This window comes from Balaenoptera physalus, assembly GCF_965194825.1.
Source record: "Balaenoptera physalus genome assembly, chromosome: 9".
Taxonomy (NCBI): domain Eukaryota; kingdom Metazoa; phylum Chordata; class Mammalia; order Artiodactyla; family Balaenopteridae; genus Balaenoptera; species Balaenoptera physalus.
Genome location: NC_138888.1, coordinates 51,425,268 through 51,441,951, shown reverse-complemented (window position 1 = coordinate 51,441,951; position 16,684 = coordinate 51,425,268). Strand labels below are relative to the sequence as shown.

The 16,684-nt window shown below is 39.5% G+C and overlaps 1 protein-coding gene across 5 annotated transcripts in view; it reads left to right on the top strand.

Moving 5' to 3' along the window:
- The window catches only part of AFG1L (AFG1 like ATPase), a 224,103-nt gene extending 211,100 nt beyond the window's left edge, over positions 1-13,003 (top strand). For 4 of the 5 annotated variants that reach the window (XM_082475319.1, XM_082475318.1, XM_082475316.1 and 1 more), the window contains 3 exons: positions 6,254-6,394; positions 10,647-10,760; positions 12,692-13,003. In XM_082475319.1, coding sequence (XP_082331445.1) covers positions 6,254-6,394; positions 10,647-10,760; positions 12,692-12,820 — 384 coding nt within the window. In that variant the 3' untranslated portion in view covers positions 12,821-13,003. The remainder of the gene's footprint in view (positions 1-6,253; positions 6,395-10,646; positions 10,761-12,691) is intronic. The other variant, XM_082475317.1, reaches the window with a different exon arrangement.
- The last annotated feature ends 3,681 nt before the right edge of the window (positions 13,004-16,684 follow it).

The window sequence follows — 16,684 nt, the reverse complement described above, 5'->3', positions numbered from 1 at the left end:
TTTATGGGCCATACCTAGAAGTGATGCATATCACCTTCTGTTGCATTCCACTGGCCTGAATATGATCACACGGCCACACCTAAATGTAATCTATCTGTGTGCCCAGGAAAATGAAGAAAACATAGACATTGGTGAGCACTAGAAGTCTTCTTTTAAAAAACAAGTTGAGCTGAACTGAACTTGCTTTTGGCAGCCTAGTTGGGTAGTGAGACAAAAGGCAGAGACTAGGGCCAACCAAAGGTGGGGGACCTAGTAAACTGCTCTCCACTTTGGTTGGAGCCCTAAAGGACTGCACTCTAGGAATAAGAGTGAGCCAAAAGTAAACCAGCTCTCTGTGGACTTCAGTCAAACTTTGTGTGAGCCAAGTAGCTCAGAATACTTTCAAGCCTTGAACTTGAAATTCGTTCTACAAGTGTTTTTTTTTCAAAGAAAAAATACAGTACACAAAGTTAACCAAACATATGAGGAGACAAGACAATAAAATTAAAACACCAGATATTGGAATTATGAGTTCATATTTTAAACAACTAAGCTTACATATTCAAAGAGATTTAAAAAGAAAGGTAGGCTTGGAAATTTAAGTGTAGGAATCTAGAAAATATAAAAAGAGAGATATCAACCTTGAAAAAGAACCAGTAGAATTTCCAGAACTGTAAAGTGTATAACCAAAGTTAAGAACTCAATGGATGAGTTTAAGAGCAGATAAAACACAGCTAGGGAGAAGCATCGTGGAGTAGAATATAGGTCAGAGGAAATTATCCAAAATGAATCATGAAGAAGTGAAAAAAAGAAAATACAAAAGAAAGGATAAAAGAAATGGAGATGATGAAGTTTAACTTAGGTTCATTTAGAGTAGCAGAAGGGGAAGAGAGAGAGAGAGAAAACAGAGCAGAGGTAATAAACACGTGCAGATGGACTGGATATTGTCTGACAGTTATGGAAAAAAGGAACACAATGCGCTGGTCATCAAGCTCACGTGGAGAAAAATTGCTCAGATTAAGACACGATATCAATGGGAGTATATCAACCTGGGCTAACAAGCTGGGCTAACATATACCTAACAAGCTGTAAATATTGTATACTATTGATTTTTAATTTTATATAAGCAATTTTTAATTTCCAATTCATGTACAGATCTCATTGAGTATATAGCATAATTTCCTGGAGAAAACAAATTTTGCAGTGAATTTTAGTTATTTTAATTGTGGTAAGCATCAGGTTTAATTGTGGTAAGCATAGAGATGTCGATCTTTATTTTAAATTATTTTTCACCACTCATTTTCTTCAAAGGGTAGCAATAAATATATGCAAGTTATTTTTGATTATAGAAAGTTGGTCTGCAAAGACGAGATCTAGATTCCAATTCATTGCTTTAAAGAAAAGATGCACAATTAACATCATCCACTGTCTAATCTCAGGACCATTTCTGAGGTCCATATGTGTCTCTCCTCTTTGTAATATACAGGGTGAACTCTTTACTGATACACACAAAACAACAAGGGTTAAAGGCAAAGACTTGCATTTTGACATTACTAGGCCTTTGATCTGGGGACTCTGGTGCTCGGCCATGAGGGCTTAACATGAACTATTTGGGAATGCTGCCATTCATCCCATCCCCTCCCTCCCTCTTGTCTCCCTGGTGTGAAGAATCATTAGCTGAATGTAACTATACAACCAAAGTCAGATTTCATCCCAAATATCAAATCCGTTTTCCTTTTCCAAACTTTAAAGGAGAACACACGCATTCAGCTTATGATTTATTTTTTTAAATGTCCCTGAAAAAAATCCTACTTCTATAGATTAAGAAAGCTTAGGGATAAAAAGAGAAATGTCCATGACAAAACCGATACTATGATCTCACACAGGTGAGGCATAAATGATAAGATGCCCGCTCTAAAAATGATCTCCAAAAAAAGCATTATTGTTTTTGCTATTCAAAAGTAACACAAGTTCACTGGGGATAAAAAGTCCACAAAGTATAACAAAGAAACAAAATTAATCTTTCATTCCACTATCCAAAGATAACCATTGTTAACATTATGGTCTATATCTTTTCTAGAATGTTCCTACATGTGTTTTCTAGGATATACAACAGAGGCTTACCTGGGGAGTGAGGAATTTGGGCCAACTAAGAAAAAGTGGGATTTTTTGGTAGGTGTTTCAATTACTTTGGTGACAAATGTGTATAAAAGAAGGAGTAGGCCTGCTCCCCAGGCTATGTTGTGTTTTATTCATACACTCACTAATGCGTTCAATAAATATTAAGCACTTCCTATGTGACATGTACTGGGTTAGGGGCTGTTCATTATGTGGGCCTGAGGCTTTAGCACACACAGGTGCTCGTGTTATTACCACAAGACATGTGGGAAGGAGAGGGCCTGAGACATATGCTATTTTTGTCCTCTACATATGACTTCATGGAGGGCTGAGGTTCCAGGAGGGCAGATATTTTGGTGGACCACAGACAGGAAGGACCAGAGGGAGTGGCTCTTACCTCCTGAGTGCAAAGGCAGAGTCAGACTGGACTGTTGAACTGTTGAACTGTTCACTTGCCTGGCTTTGTGAGCTGAGGAGAAGGTTATTTAATAGTTAATAAAAGAATAGCTACTATTTATTAAGTGTTGTATGCCAAACAGCATACTATGCATAAATCATTTTACTTACTTCTCACATGAACTCTGTAAGTTAAGAACTAACATTTATTGATCACTTACTGTGTAACCACCACTGTTGTAAGATTTTACATGCAATCAATGCATCAAATCCTTGGGACAAACCTATGAGACAGGTTATGATCCCTCTTTTACAGATGAGGAAATGGAAGTTCAGAAAGACTTGCTCAAGGTCACATACTAGACGTGACAGACCATAATTCCAAAGTCCTTATGGTATTTTCTCTCACAACTATTTAACTTATTTAATTAATGAAAAATAGTGTTTCTAACTAATAAGAAACCCCCATCTCTCCCCAGATTCGATCCTGGGGAAGTTTGTTGAGTGTCACTTCTTAGACACTTCAACATCGAAGCCAGGATAAGAAAACAGACTCTTTAAATAAATATTTTTTAAAACTTTATGTTTTAAATTTATTTATTTATTTATTTTTGGGTGTGTTGGGTCTTCGTTTCTGTGAGAAGGCTTTCTCCAGTTCCGGCAAGCGGGGGCCACTCTTCATTGCGGTGCGCGGGCCTCTCACTGTCACGGCCTCTCCCATTGCGGAGCACAGGCTCCAGACGCGCAGGCTCAGTAGTTGTGGCTCACGGGCCTAGTTGCTCCGTGGCATGTGGGATCTTCCCAGACCAGGGCTCGAACCCGTGTCCCCTGCATTGGCAGGCAGATTCTTAACCACTGCACCACAAACTTTATGTTTTAAATTAATCTTTTTGGAGCTGATTTCTTTGGGGAAAAGACTTCCTTCTTTGATTAATACATTTCATTATTTTTCATATTTTTAAAGAAAAAGGTGATATTACTCTCTTCATAGCCTAAATTGGGATTTCTTTGGCAATTAATAAGCTCTCCTTTATTTAATGACTATTTTTTTATTGTGGCAAAATAATATATGACATAAAACTTACCACTTTAATCATTTTTAAAGTGTACATTTCAGTGGCATTAATTATACTCACATGCTGTGCAACCATCACAACTCTCCATCCCTAGAACTTTCTCATCATCCCAAACTGAAATTCTGCACCCATTAAACAACTTCCCCCAATGACTATTGTTCTTAAAGGAGATAGATAACTATATTAAGCTTAGTTTTCTTTACATGAATGAGCACATAATTGTCTGAGGGATATGAAGGAAAGGGATATTTGCCAGTATAATGGCAAATGCAGAGCCTACTGACAAAGGTATATAATTTGTAAAAATAGCTGAGTGGGCAGAATTCTGATTTTCAGCTGCCCTAGGCACTTCAGTGCACTTCTGATAATGATTTTCCTTGGGCATGTAGTTATACTGATAGAAATCATATCCATGCATAAAGAGTGAGCTTAATTATACATAACTACATACCTAAGATGAGGTTTTACATTTTTTTTTACATATAATTTCTGATTTACAAAAGATGAGACTCTAAATTCTAACTGATCTCAGAAAAGTAGTGTCACCCTCAGAGCATGAGTGTCTTATTGTATGCGTTCTCCTTTTTACAGGAAGACACTGTATATTACCTTCCCCCTCCCCCTTTCGGGAATTGTTTTCATTACATGGGATTCCACAGTCTCATCTGGTCCCTGCTGTGACTCTGAGGACAGGCAAATGCACAAAGGCTGATTTAGGGTTTAGCATGTAGTCGGGGGGGTAGAGCAAAACGCTAACTGGTCCTATTGAGAATGACACTTCTTCACACCTTCAACTCATTTGTACTGAGCCTAATCATTTGAGCTGAAAATAATAAAAATAAAAAGCAGCTAAAGTGGGTTGAGTGGTAATGTGTGTTCCAGGCACTGTGTAAAATGCTTTGCATGTATTATTTTGTTTAATCCTCACAACGCTGTGAGATAGGAAACAATTCTCATTTTACAGATGGGAAAACTAAGGAACAGAAAGATTAGGTTACTTGCCAAAGACACACCATTAATAAGTTACAGACTGAGGATTCAAACCCAGGCTGTCTAGAGCCCTTGTTCCGAGCTGCTCTGTTAACACACCCTCCTGGTCCACATCAAGCTTGACAGCAGTGTTTCCTCTTGACTAACAGAGTCAAGGTTAGACCAAAATAAACCACACGCACATTCGAGCCCCTATGGCTGAGGTGAGCAGGGAGTCTCAGCTAAGGTCAGGCACTGGGTCTGGAGGTAGAGGCTATCCAGCCAGGGAAGGGAAATGGAAAAGGCAAGGTCATCTCTTTTCTGGCCCCATTTGTTATTTGGTTGGTGAGAGGAGAGGGGGGGAAGGGGCCTCTCTAAGCAGATTTCAAAGGCATCATGTCATTCTTTGTGCTCTCTCTCTGGTGTTGTGCCCCTTCGCCCTAGGCTCGTAGTTACTGCATCCTTCTTAGAACTGCTCTTCTTGAGGGAACCACCTCCCCCAAGCTTCACTCTCTGATTTACTCTTACCTCCCCACACCTCTACTAGAAGTTTTCTGAATATAACTGATTTTAGCTGGTCATTAGTATAGTGGTGGCCTTAAATGGATGGACTCTAAGGTGAGAATGACTCTCCCCTTCCTTGCAATTCCCTGATTCTCCCAGGAACATAGCCCTGTCTACATTTCTGAAAGCAGGAGTTTTAATGCAAATTACCACCCCAGTGAGGGAGACATTTTTGAACAGGGAGGAGTATTAATGAATTCTGCCAGAAATTGAGGAGGCTTAGCCATCTGTGTCCCAGGGATCAGTTGTTGGAATCCAAGAGCTTCCAGAGGGACCTGAGAGCAGCTCCTGACCTGCTAGTCTCCTCCACATTCTCGCAGGGCCAGAAACACTCTCCTGGCCCTGCTCATGGTTCCTGCCCACAGGGCACAGTCATCCACACACAACTTAAAATGAGAAGTGACTCTCCTGGGAGTGTTCCTAACCCCAAAGAGTGTTCGCAAGTCGTTTTCATAACTGTCGTGAGTTAACTTCCTGTTTCAGGAGCAAGCACTTTACATCTGTAGGTGGCACCTTTGTGAATGGTTTTGTGGACCCTGAGTGCTGCATCCTCCTCGTGTGTAGAGGTAGCAGCTGCACCACGTTATGCTTGAGGTCTTGGTCTACTTCTGCTCATGAAAACCCTCTGGTATTCCTTACAGAGGTTAGCAGTGTTTACTACATTGTACTTGAGTAATTGTACCTCAAATTAAATGAAAGATATTTTCTGATGCTTTTCATGCTGGAGCATAGTCTTTATTTCAAAATGGTGACATAATATTCAGCTGCCATGATAAGACAGCTCTATTTACCAGTAGTGACAGTTTGCAGTTAAGTCGTAGGAGGGATTTGTTAGGGTGTGTTTAAAGTCATGTTGTATAAATAAAAAAGAGTAAAGACTGGATTTAGGATGGGGGGCCTACAAGATACCAGCGGAGGTGGCCAGAGTTATTCTTTCACTTCCCACCAAGGTCTTGCCTTCTCTCTTACTTGTTTACAGCACTGTTACAGTATAGTGAACTCTGTCCTCAGCCTACTCTGAAAACACTGCCCCGTTTGGTCAAGTTACCCCAAAGCTACCACCTAGATCACACCATGACAAGAAAAAGAGATGTTTTCAACCAGAATTGGCTTATTTCAATTTTCTATTCTTTATTTCATTTTAATTATAGCCACTTGGAGCCAGTGACTATTTGGAACTGTCAAAGAATTTTGATACAGTATTTTTACGAAACATTCCACAATTTACCCTGGCAAAGAGGACCGAAGCTCGGAGATTCATAACTCTCATTGATAACTTTTATGATTTCAAGGTAAGGATGTGGTACATTTTCTCAGAACTAAACATTTTGGACTGTGGAGCGAGATTATCTGGGCTGGAATCCTGGTCTACCACTTACTTCTCTGTACCCGTTTCTTCATCTGCAAATTGGAGATAATAATAGTATTTACTTCGGAGAACTGTTGTGAGGACAAAATAAACTAATCCAGGTAAACCATTTAAAACAACACTTGGCACAAGCTGAATGCTGTATAAGTACTATTGGGAGTAGCAGTAATAGTAATAGTACTATATTAAAAATCCCATCATAAGACAGTCTGCTATATTACCAAATCCTTCATTCAACCAGACATATCATGTGCTCTGCCTATGAGGATGCACAGCACAATGCCTCACCTAGATTGAGTGCTCAATAAATACTTGTTGCATGAATAAATTATTGGACTGATAAAATAATGAATGAATGAATGACTAAAGTGCCCTCCTCAGTATTAGAGTTTTCTCTCCCTCTGACCCAGAAATCCCAGTAACTGTCATCTCTTTTTTAAAAAAGAAAAAAAAAATCCAGGTGATTTAGCATGAATTGCAGAGCCTTTGTCCCTTCATCAGAGGCAGTATTGCCTAGTGGTTAAGGAGTAGGCCCTGGGACCAGGCTGAATACCTTGAAGACCAGTTTAACCTCTGGAACTTGAATTGCCTTCTTTAGCAAAAGAAGGCAATAATGGTATTTACCTCATAAGATTGTTGTGAGGTACGTGAGCATGTAAAGTACTTAGAACATCGTGTGGCGTACAGTAAGCTTTCAATGAAGGTGAGCCACGATTAATAGTATATACCTATAAATATATATTTACAGTAAAGTATAAGTACCACTTCAATTTAGAGTAAAATATTGTTTCACTGTTAGATACAGTTTTTCCTCCTTACTCCTTGCACAGAAAGAGATAGAGCAGTGATTCTAAAATTGAAGGGACTTTGAGGGGAGGAGAAAGTACCAGAATCTGCTGGGAGGGAGAGGTGAGATTTTTAATGTTTCCTTTATTCATTCATTCAACAACCTTTATCATGCCAAGCACAGTGCTAATTCAGTGACAAGCAAAGCCAGACATGGTGCCTGCCTTCATGGAGCTGATAGTCTAGTGCTGAAGAAACACTAATGAAATGTGCGCAGAGCTGAGTGTAAAGTCCTCACTGGGATGTTCTCTTGGAAAGAGAGGGGAGTTGGTGCTGTGAGAGTACAGGGGGAGAGTAAACTGATCTTTGTGTGGGACATGGGGGTGGGCATGGAAAGTCCTGCTGAGGACCAGCTGCACCAGAATCACCTGAGCTACTTAAGATCCGGATTCCAAGCCCATCCCACCCCCACCAGCAAATGAGGACCAAGGATGGGGCCTGGAGCCTGCTCGTTCACCAGTTCCTCAGGTGCTGCTCACAGACGCTGAGGTGTGATGGCCAAGCTCAAAGTGCAGGGTGAAGAGCCCTCACCAGGGTGGCGAGTTTGCAGCAAAGGCCCTGTGATGGGCCTGAGCATGAAGGGCAGCCTGCGTGGCTCTGGTGCAACGCCGAGGGCAGCCTGCCTTAGCACGATCAAAATCTGCTGCATGCTTCCAGGGGGTGTGCGAGCAGGGAGTCAGCAGAGGCAGGAAGCTGAGAACACCAGAGCTTAGGGGTCAAGTCCTGTCACTTGTCTCCTTCTGGGTCACTCATCCAGAGACTCTGCTCTGAAATAATCGCATGGGGTCCAGAATAAATCGCCTGGAGGTGGCACTCTGTTTTTAGAGGGCAGTGCTTCAAGAAGAAAGTGGGAGAGGGGCATTGGTAGGTGGTTCTTAGACTGGAGGATTGATAAACTCTTATTTTTTTTTAATCTTTCGGCTAGGAATACCTTAAAGAAAGCTTATGGTCCCCACCCCTTAGTCCCACCCCCTGATCCTACCTCCCCCCACTATTTCACTTCTTCATTAGACAAAAAGATTTATCTGGCAATATGATGAAATATCAGAACTACTCTCCTAACATTTGCTTTAACTAAATCACGCATTTGGAGTTTATACTCTTTTTTTAAAGCATAGTCGAAATTATCTTATTTCAGAAATTGGGAGCATTAAACAGACATTGTTCTAGAATGTATTCTAGATGTATCTGTGAAATGAGGGCATTCCCATCTAAGTAATGAAAAAAGTATCATTTGTGATTTAAATAATTTATAAGAGGAGGTAAAAGGCCATTTGGATATAGAAAGACTAGTCCCAAACATCAATACATTATTTTAAAGTATCAGCATATTTACTTAAATAATGATTTTAAAAAGATGGCTGTGAATCCTGAAAACAAATTCAGGTCTCCTTAAACATCAAGAAGAGTATGTTTTGTATATAAACTAGTGGAAATAAAATTTATAAAGATAAAAAAGCTGTTTCTGATATATGATCACGTATGTACACTCAAACACTATGTAATCAAGAAATATTAATGTCAAGCTTAGTCTTTTTGAAGGATGTCTGGCAGGATGCTGAAATAAATGTAGGTTCTGGAAACTCAGGGTATAAGTAGAGTAGCAATGCACTGAACTTAGCAGTCACCTATGCAGCAAAGTGGTAACGGTGCATCTGGGGAGCATCTTTGATGCACACAGAGATGGGCTCCAAACAGTCAGGTAAAAATGTCAACCTCAGTTGTAATGGAAAAACCACTGAACTTAGAACTGGAAGATCTGGGCTGTTATCACAAGTTGAGACCTCTCCAGGCCCCAGGTTGCCCAATAAAACCTTTGTTCCCGGGGGCTTCCCGGGTGGCGCAGTGGTTGAGAATCTGCCTGCCAATGTAGGGGACACGGGTTCGAGCCCTGGCCTGGGAAGACCCCACATGCCGCGGAGCAACTAGGCCCGTGAGCCACAACTACTGAGCCTGCGCGTCTGGAGCCTGTGCTCCGCAACAAGAGAGGCCACGACAGTGAGAGGCCCGCGCACCGCGATGAAGAGTGGCCCCCACTCGCCGCAACTAGAGAAAGCCCTCGCACAGAAACAAAGACCCAACACACCCATAAATAAATAAATTTATTTAAAAAAAAAAAAAACAAAAAACCTTTGTTCCCTACTTCAGAGGGTGGTATAAGCTGTGTGGAAATATTTGTAAAGTACTATGCAGTTTAAAAATATCACTTTAAAGAGACTCAAACTATAAGAAAAAATATGGACGTGGTCAAAAGGCTTTTTTAAAAAGTATTTTGTTTCAAAAATACATTTGGAAACATCTGTGATCCTAGGCTATCTGAATATGGGTTATGTGGTTTGTCTATTTACATTTCAGAGATATTCCAGAAATAGGAAAAAAGTTTTCCAAATATTGAAATCCACCTTAAAGAAATGCTGGGGCTTCCCTGGTGGTGCAGTGGTTAGGAATCTGCCTGCCAATGCAGGGGACACGGGTTCGAGCCTTGGTCTGGGAAGATCCCACATGCCGCGGAGCAACTAAGCCCGTGTGCCATAACGAGAAGCCACCGCAATGAGAAGCCTGTGCACCGCAACGAAGAGTAGCCCCCACTCGCCGCAACTAGGGAAAGCCCGCGTGCAGCAACGAAGACCCAACACAGCCAAAAATAAATAAAAATAAATTTTAAAAAAGAGAGATTTCCATATAATTATTTTTTAAAAAAGAAATGCTATATTCACTTATTTATGCAAGATTTTTATTCATGAAGAAGATACAGTGTAAATGGGTCCTGCCAGTTTTGAAACTTTGACAACCACATTTTGCTTATGCTTCTTTTATGGACGTTTAAGCATGGAGATTAATGAAATTTTTAGTAGCTTTAGGATAATTTAGGATAACTTCAGGATAATCAGCTAAAATCTCTAATTAGAAAAACAGATTAATGAAATAGGAAAAAAAATGTCATAGATTGAAGCTTTAAAATATTTTTTTTTCCAAAATAAAGATAGGACTCGGAGAAAATGTGTAGAAGTAGAAATAAAGTTAAGACTGTTACTTAGATTGAAAGAGGAGTTCAAGGCATTGTTCTTTTGTAAATATGCATTCTATAAACTCATAAAAGTGTATTTTCACCAAGTACCAGTTTTGCTGCATATATTTAGAACCATTTAAAAATATATATATCACTTTAAAGAGACTCAAACTGTTAGAACAAATATGAACATTTTAAAAGCAAAAATCCAAGCTCCCTGTTATGACAAACAGATTTTTATTTTATGAGAAATTTGTTTTTACCTTCAACTTGTGAAAGGTAAGGAGTAACACCATTTACTCATTTTCCTCTGTTTCAGGTGCGCATAATTTGCTCTGCATCAACTCCCGTATCAAGCTTATTTTTGTATGAACATCATGACAGTGAGTTGGAGCAAAGCAGAATACTGATGGATGATTTGGGGCTGAGCCAGGTAGGCGATATTAACATAATCTCTTTTTATTATAAAACAGCTTAATTGTTTTTGGTTTGATGCATGGCTACATTTTGAAGAAGGAATGCAGTATGTATTTAACCACTGATTTGCTGCTCTCTTCTAAAGCCAGTATAGCAGACGTATCCTCAGCATCACTAAATGTAGAGAATTACAGCCTTAGAGTGGAAGGAATCTTCGTGATCATTTTTACATATGATAAAAACAAAGTCCAGGGAAGTGGATTAATGGGCCTGCGGTTACACCACTGACTAATGTCAGGCCAGAGCTGGATCCAGGCACCGTCTTTGGTTCTGGGCTCATTCGGCATTCTGCTACGCCATGCTGCCTTTTCTGGATATCCTTCTTCATGTCTGCTGGATTTGTAGAGTGCATGATACAGTATCCAACCATGTGAACTGGCTATTCCAGGACTATGAAGTGCCTGGCAAGGCCCTTGCTTTAAAAGAAATCCATGCTTCATCTCCTAACCCCCATTCTGTAGACATTTGTGGAACACCTGTGGGTGCCAGGCTCTGGGGACACACTGTTGGTAACCAGCCTATGCTGGCCTAGTTCTCCTGGAGCTTGGAGTCTGGTGCTTCACCCCAAGCCAAGCAGAAGTGACTTTGCATTTCCTTCTTCTGCATGAATGTTACAGGGTATATTTCTCAACTGTAGGCAATTGAAGTATTAGTCAAAAATTTAAAACTATGAACATTCACCCCCAGAATGAGGCCAGCCCCATTCTTTCAACCCCGGTGTTGAAAGGCTATTTGGAATGAGGAGACAGTTCCTTATTGACCTGAGTAGAAATTACGCGTTCTCAGGAATCTGGGAAAATGAGGCCAATAATTCTTTAAAAAGTAAACTTTCAAAATATGATTATTTAAATCTACATGTAGAAATAAATAGCTGCTTATGATCCCATTTCTCTAAGAGTGATACATCCAAATAAAGTCTTCAACAATTTGGAAGAATACACTTAAGGGGCTACATGATCTCAGTTCCTAAAGTCCTTTAAATCATTGGCTTTAAAATTTTTCTTCTGATCAGGGTTCAGATACAGGGCAAAGTAAGCTAAGCACTTGGGGCTAATAATCATGAAGAAATCAGGGCATGTGACCGTAGGGTGATGCAGTTTTACAGTAGGTCAGTAACTTGGACTTAGGAGTCCAGAACTTTTCTCTGAAAGAGTGTAATAGCAAACCCTTAAGGAAAGAGACAAAAATTCAACGTTCACTTCTGGCCACAGGCTGGTGTTGGAATCACCAGTCCCAGGATGTTTACTGGCCTCACAGGGGGCTCCCCAGCTCAGCTGCTACATGGGAGGATCAAGTGTCCCAGCAGTTCAAGACCAAAAGCAGCTCTGGCCTTCCCGAAGTAAGCTCCCAGGCACGATCTCCAGGCCCACAGGAGACATCTCAGTCACCCAGTTTGGAAAAGGCTCTTCAGAAGTTCGTCTTCAGGCCTCCCCTCAGGAATGTGGCCCTGTCTGTGGAGCTTCAGAAGAGGGTCTCAGCCTTGTCCTGACATACCAGAACTTCTGGGTTTTTCTGTTACTTATTTCTGCTGTGCACTTTTTGAGAAAAAATTCCTTTTCTGTCTGGAATGTCCTTCCGTTAGATTTTGTAGAGAACTTTCATCTGAGCAAAAATTTTCTTATTTGGATTTTGGGGTGTTGTTTCAGCTTTAATTATTCATCGAATGTTTCCTCCCTGGTAATTTGTTCTGTTTATTGATTATTGGTTTAAATTAGCCGATTCTCTAGTCTAATTTAAGAAATTGTATATGAAAAAAATTTATAGAATATTTTGTAATATAAACCCAAGAAGTATTTTTTAAAGCCTGTACTTAGTTCTTTAAATTTTTAGTTGTGGGGGTTTTAATTGGTGCTAGGTTGTTGTTTTGTTTTGTTTTTTGGTAACCAGGACTCAGCAGAAGGACTCGCCATGTTTACTGGAGAAGAGGAAATCTTTGCATTTCAGCGCACAATTTCCCGACTCACAGAAATGCAGACTGAACGATACTGGAATGAAGGGGACAGAAGCAAGAAGTAGCCGTCACTTTTGCATGAATAAAACTCTGGGCAAATCATTACCGCAGGGAGAACTCTTTATTATGGGACTTGAAGGAATCATTTTCTCATCATTAATTAAGCACTTTGTCCTCTGGACCATTTTTATCTAAAATTGCTGTCAAAGATGTAGTGGATTAGTAAGTTAAAGCCATTTTTAGGTCTACTTTTTGCCTATTTATTTGGCCTTATTTCTGCACCACAAAATTAAAATCAGCACTCCTGAAGTTGAATGTAGGACTAGGCATTTTGGTTTCATATTAAGCCACCTGAACGAACCTTGAACACACACACACACACGGTAAATGCAGGGTGTCCGGACATCTCTGAGCTTTGGCTACATGGTAGACACACAATAGAAACACATCTTTATGATAGGGGAAGAAAAAACTCTACATTTCAATTCAAAACAAGGAAAGCTTTATGATCTTATTTCTTTTCTTTTTCCCCCATGGTACCTTATATGACCCTGGCTTTTTTTTTTTTTAAACATCTTTCTTGGAGTATAATTGCTTTACAATGTTGTGTTAGTTTCTGCTGTATAACAAAGTGAATCAGCTATATGTATACATATATCCCCTTATCTCCTCCCTCTTGCATCTCCTTCCCACCCTCTGCATCCCACCCCTCTAGGTGGACACAAAGCACCGAGCTGATCTCCCTTTGCTATGTGGCTGCTTCCTACTAGCTATCTATTTTACATTTGGTAGTGTATATATGTCCATGCCACTCTCTCACTTGGTCCCAGCTTACCCTTCCCCTGCCCCGTGTTCTCAAGTCCATTTTCTACATCTGCATCTTTATTCCTGTCTGGCCCCTAGGTTCATCAGAACCTTTTTTTTTTTTTTTTTTTTAGATTCCATATTTTATGTGTTAGCATACAGTATTTGTTTTTCTCTTTCTGACTTACTTCGCTCTGTATGAAAGCCTCTAGGTCCATCCACCTCACTTCAAATAACTCTATTTCGTTCCTTTTTATGGCTGAGTAATATTCCATTGTATATATGTGGCACACCTTTATCCATTCATCTGTTGATGGACACTTATGTTGCTTCCATGTCCTGGCTATTGTAAATAGAGCTGCAATGATCATTTCGGTAAATGACTCTTTTTGAATTATGGTTTTCTCAGGGTATATGCCCAGTAGTGGGATTGCAGGGTCGTATGGGTAGTTCTATTTTTAGTTTTTTAAGGACCCTCCATACTGTTCTCCATAGTGGCTGTATCAATTTACATTCCCACCAACAGGGCAAGAGGGTTCCTTTTTCTCCACACCTTCTCCAGCATTTATTGTTTGTAGATTTTTTGATGGTGGCCATTCTGACCAGTGTGAGGTGATACCTCATTGTAGTTTTGATTTGCATTTCTCTGATGGTTACTGATGTTGAGCATCCTTTCATGTCTTTATTGGCAATCTGTATATCTACTTTGGAGAAATGTCTATTTAGGTCTTCAGCCAATTTTTGGATTGGGTTGTTTGTTTTCTTGATATTGAGCTGCATGAGCTGCTTGTATATTTTGGAGATTAATCCTTTGTCAGCTGCTTCATTTGCAAATATTTTCTCCCATTCTGAGGGTTGTCTTTTCGTCTTGTTTATGGTTTCCTTTGCTGAGCAAAAGCTTTTCAGTTTCATTAGGTCCCATTTGTTTATTTTTTTATTTCCATTTCTCTAGGAGGTGGGTCAAAAAGGATCTTGCTGTGATTTATGTCAAAGAGCGTTCTTCCGATGTTTTCCTCTAAGAGTTTTATAGTGTCTGGCCTTACATTTAGGTCTTTAAACCATTTTGAGTTTATTTTTGTGTATGGTGTTAGGAAGTGTTCTAATTTCATTCTTTTACAGGTAGCTGTCCAGTTTTCCCAGCACCACTTATTGAAGAGGCTGTCTTTTCTCCATTGTGTATTCTTGCCTCCTTTATCAAAGATAAGGTGACCAGATGTGTGTGGGTTTACCTCTGGGCTTTCTATTCTGTTCTATTGATGTATATTTCTGTTTTTGTGCCAGTACCATACTGTCTTGATTACTGTAGCTTTGTACTGTAGTCTGAAGTCAGGGAATCTGATTCCTCCAGCTCCATTTTTCTTTCTCAAGATTGCTTTGGCTGTTTGGGGTCTTTTGTGTTTCCATACAAATTGTGAAATTTTTTGTTCTAGTTCTGTGAAAAATGCCAGTGGTAGTTTGATAGGGATTGCACTAAATCTGTAGATTGCTTTGGGTAGTAGAGTCATTTTTACAATGTTGAGTCTTCCAATCCAAGAACATGGTATATCTCTCCATCTGTTTGTATCATCTTTAATTTCTTTCATCAGTGTCTTATAGTTTTCTGCATACAGGTCTTTTGTCTCCTTAGGTAGGTTTATTCCTAGGTATTTTATTCTTTTTGTTGCAGTGGTAAATGGGAGTGTTTCCTTAATTCCTCTTTCAGATTTTTCATCATTAGTGTATAGAAATGCAAGAGATTTCTGTGCATTAATTTCATATCCTGCTACTTTACCAGATACACTGATTAGCTCTAGTAGTTTTCTGGTAGTATCTTTAGGATTCTCTATGTATAGTATCATGTCATCTGCAAACAGTGACAGCTTTACTTCTTTTCTGATTTGGATTCCTTTTATTTCTTTTTCTTCTCTGATTGCTGTGGCTAAAATTTCTGAAACTGTGTTTAAAAATAGTTGTGAGAGTGGGCAACCTTGTCTTGTTCCTGTTTTTAGAGGAAATGGTTTCAGTTTTTCACCATTGAGAACGATGTTGGCTGTGGGTCTGTCATATATGGCCTTTATTATGTTGAGGTAAGTTCCCTCTATGCCTACGTTTTGGAGGGTTTTTATTATAAATGGGTGTTGAATTTTGTTGAAAGCTTTTTCTGTATCTATTGAGATGATCATATGGTTTTTAACCTTCAATTTGTTAATATGGTGTATCACATTGATTGATTTGTGTATATTGAAGAATCCTTGCATTCCTGGGATAAACCCCACTTGATCATGGTGTATGATCCTTTTAATGTGCTGTTGGATTCTGTTTGCTAGTATTTTGTTGAGGAATTTTGCATCTACGTTCATCAGTTATATTGGCCTGTAGTTTTCCTTTTTTGTGATGTCTTTGTCTGGTTTTGTTATCAGGATGATGGTGGCCTCATAGAATGAGTTTGGGAGTGTTCCTCCCTCTGCTATATTTTGGAAGAGTTTGAGAAGGATAGCTGTTAGCTCTTCTCTAAATGTTTGATAGAATTTGCCTGTGAAGCCATCTGGTCCTGGGCTTTTGTTTGTTGGAATATTTTTAATCACAGTGTCAATTTCAGTGCTTGTGATTGGTCTGTTTATATTTTCTCTTTCTTCCTGGTTCAGTCTCAGAAGGTTGTGCTTTTCTAAGAATTTGTCCATTTCTTCCAGGTTGTCCATTTTATTGGCATAGAGTTGCTTGTAGTAATCTCTCATGATCCTTTGCATTTCTGCAGTGTCAGTTGTTACTTCTCCTTTTTCATTTCTAATTCTGTTGATTTGAGTCTTTTCCCTTTTCTTGATGAGTCTAGCTAATGGTTTATCACTTTTGTTTATCTTCTCAAAGAACCAGCTTTTAGTTTTATTGATCTTTGCTACTGTTTCCTTCATTTCTTTTTCATTTATTTCTGATCTAGTCTTTATGATTTCTTGCCTTCTGCTAACGTTGCAGGTTTTATGTTCTTCTTTCTCTACTTGCTTTAGGTGTAAGGTTAGGTTGTTTATTTGAGATGTTTCTTGTTTCTTTTTTTTTTTTTAATTTATTTATTTATATTTATTTTTGGCTGTGTTGGGTCTTTGTTTCTGTGCGAGGGCTTTCTCTAGTTGCGGTGAGCGGGGACCACTCTT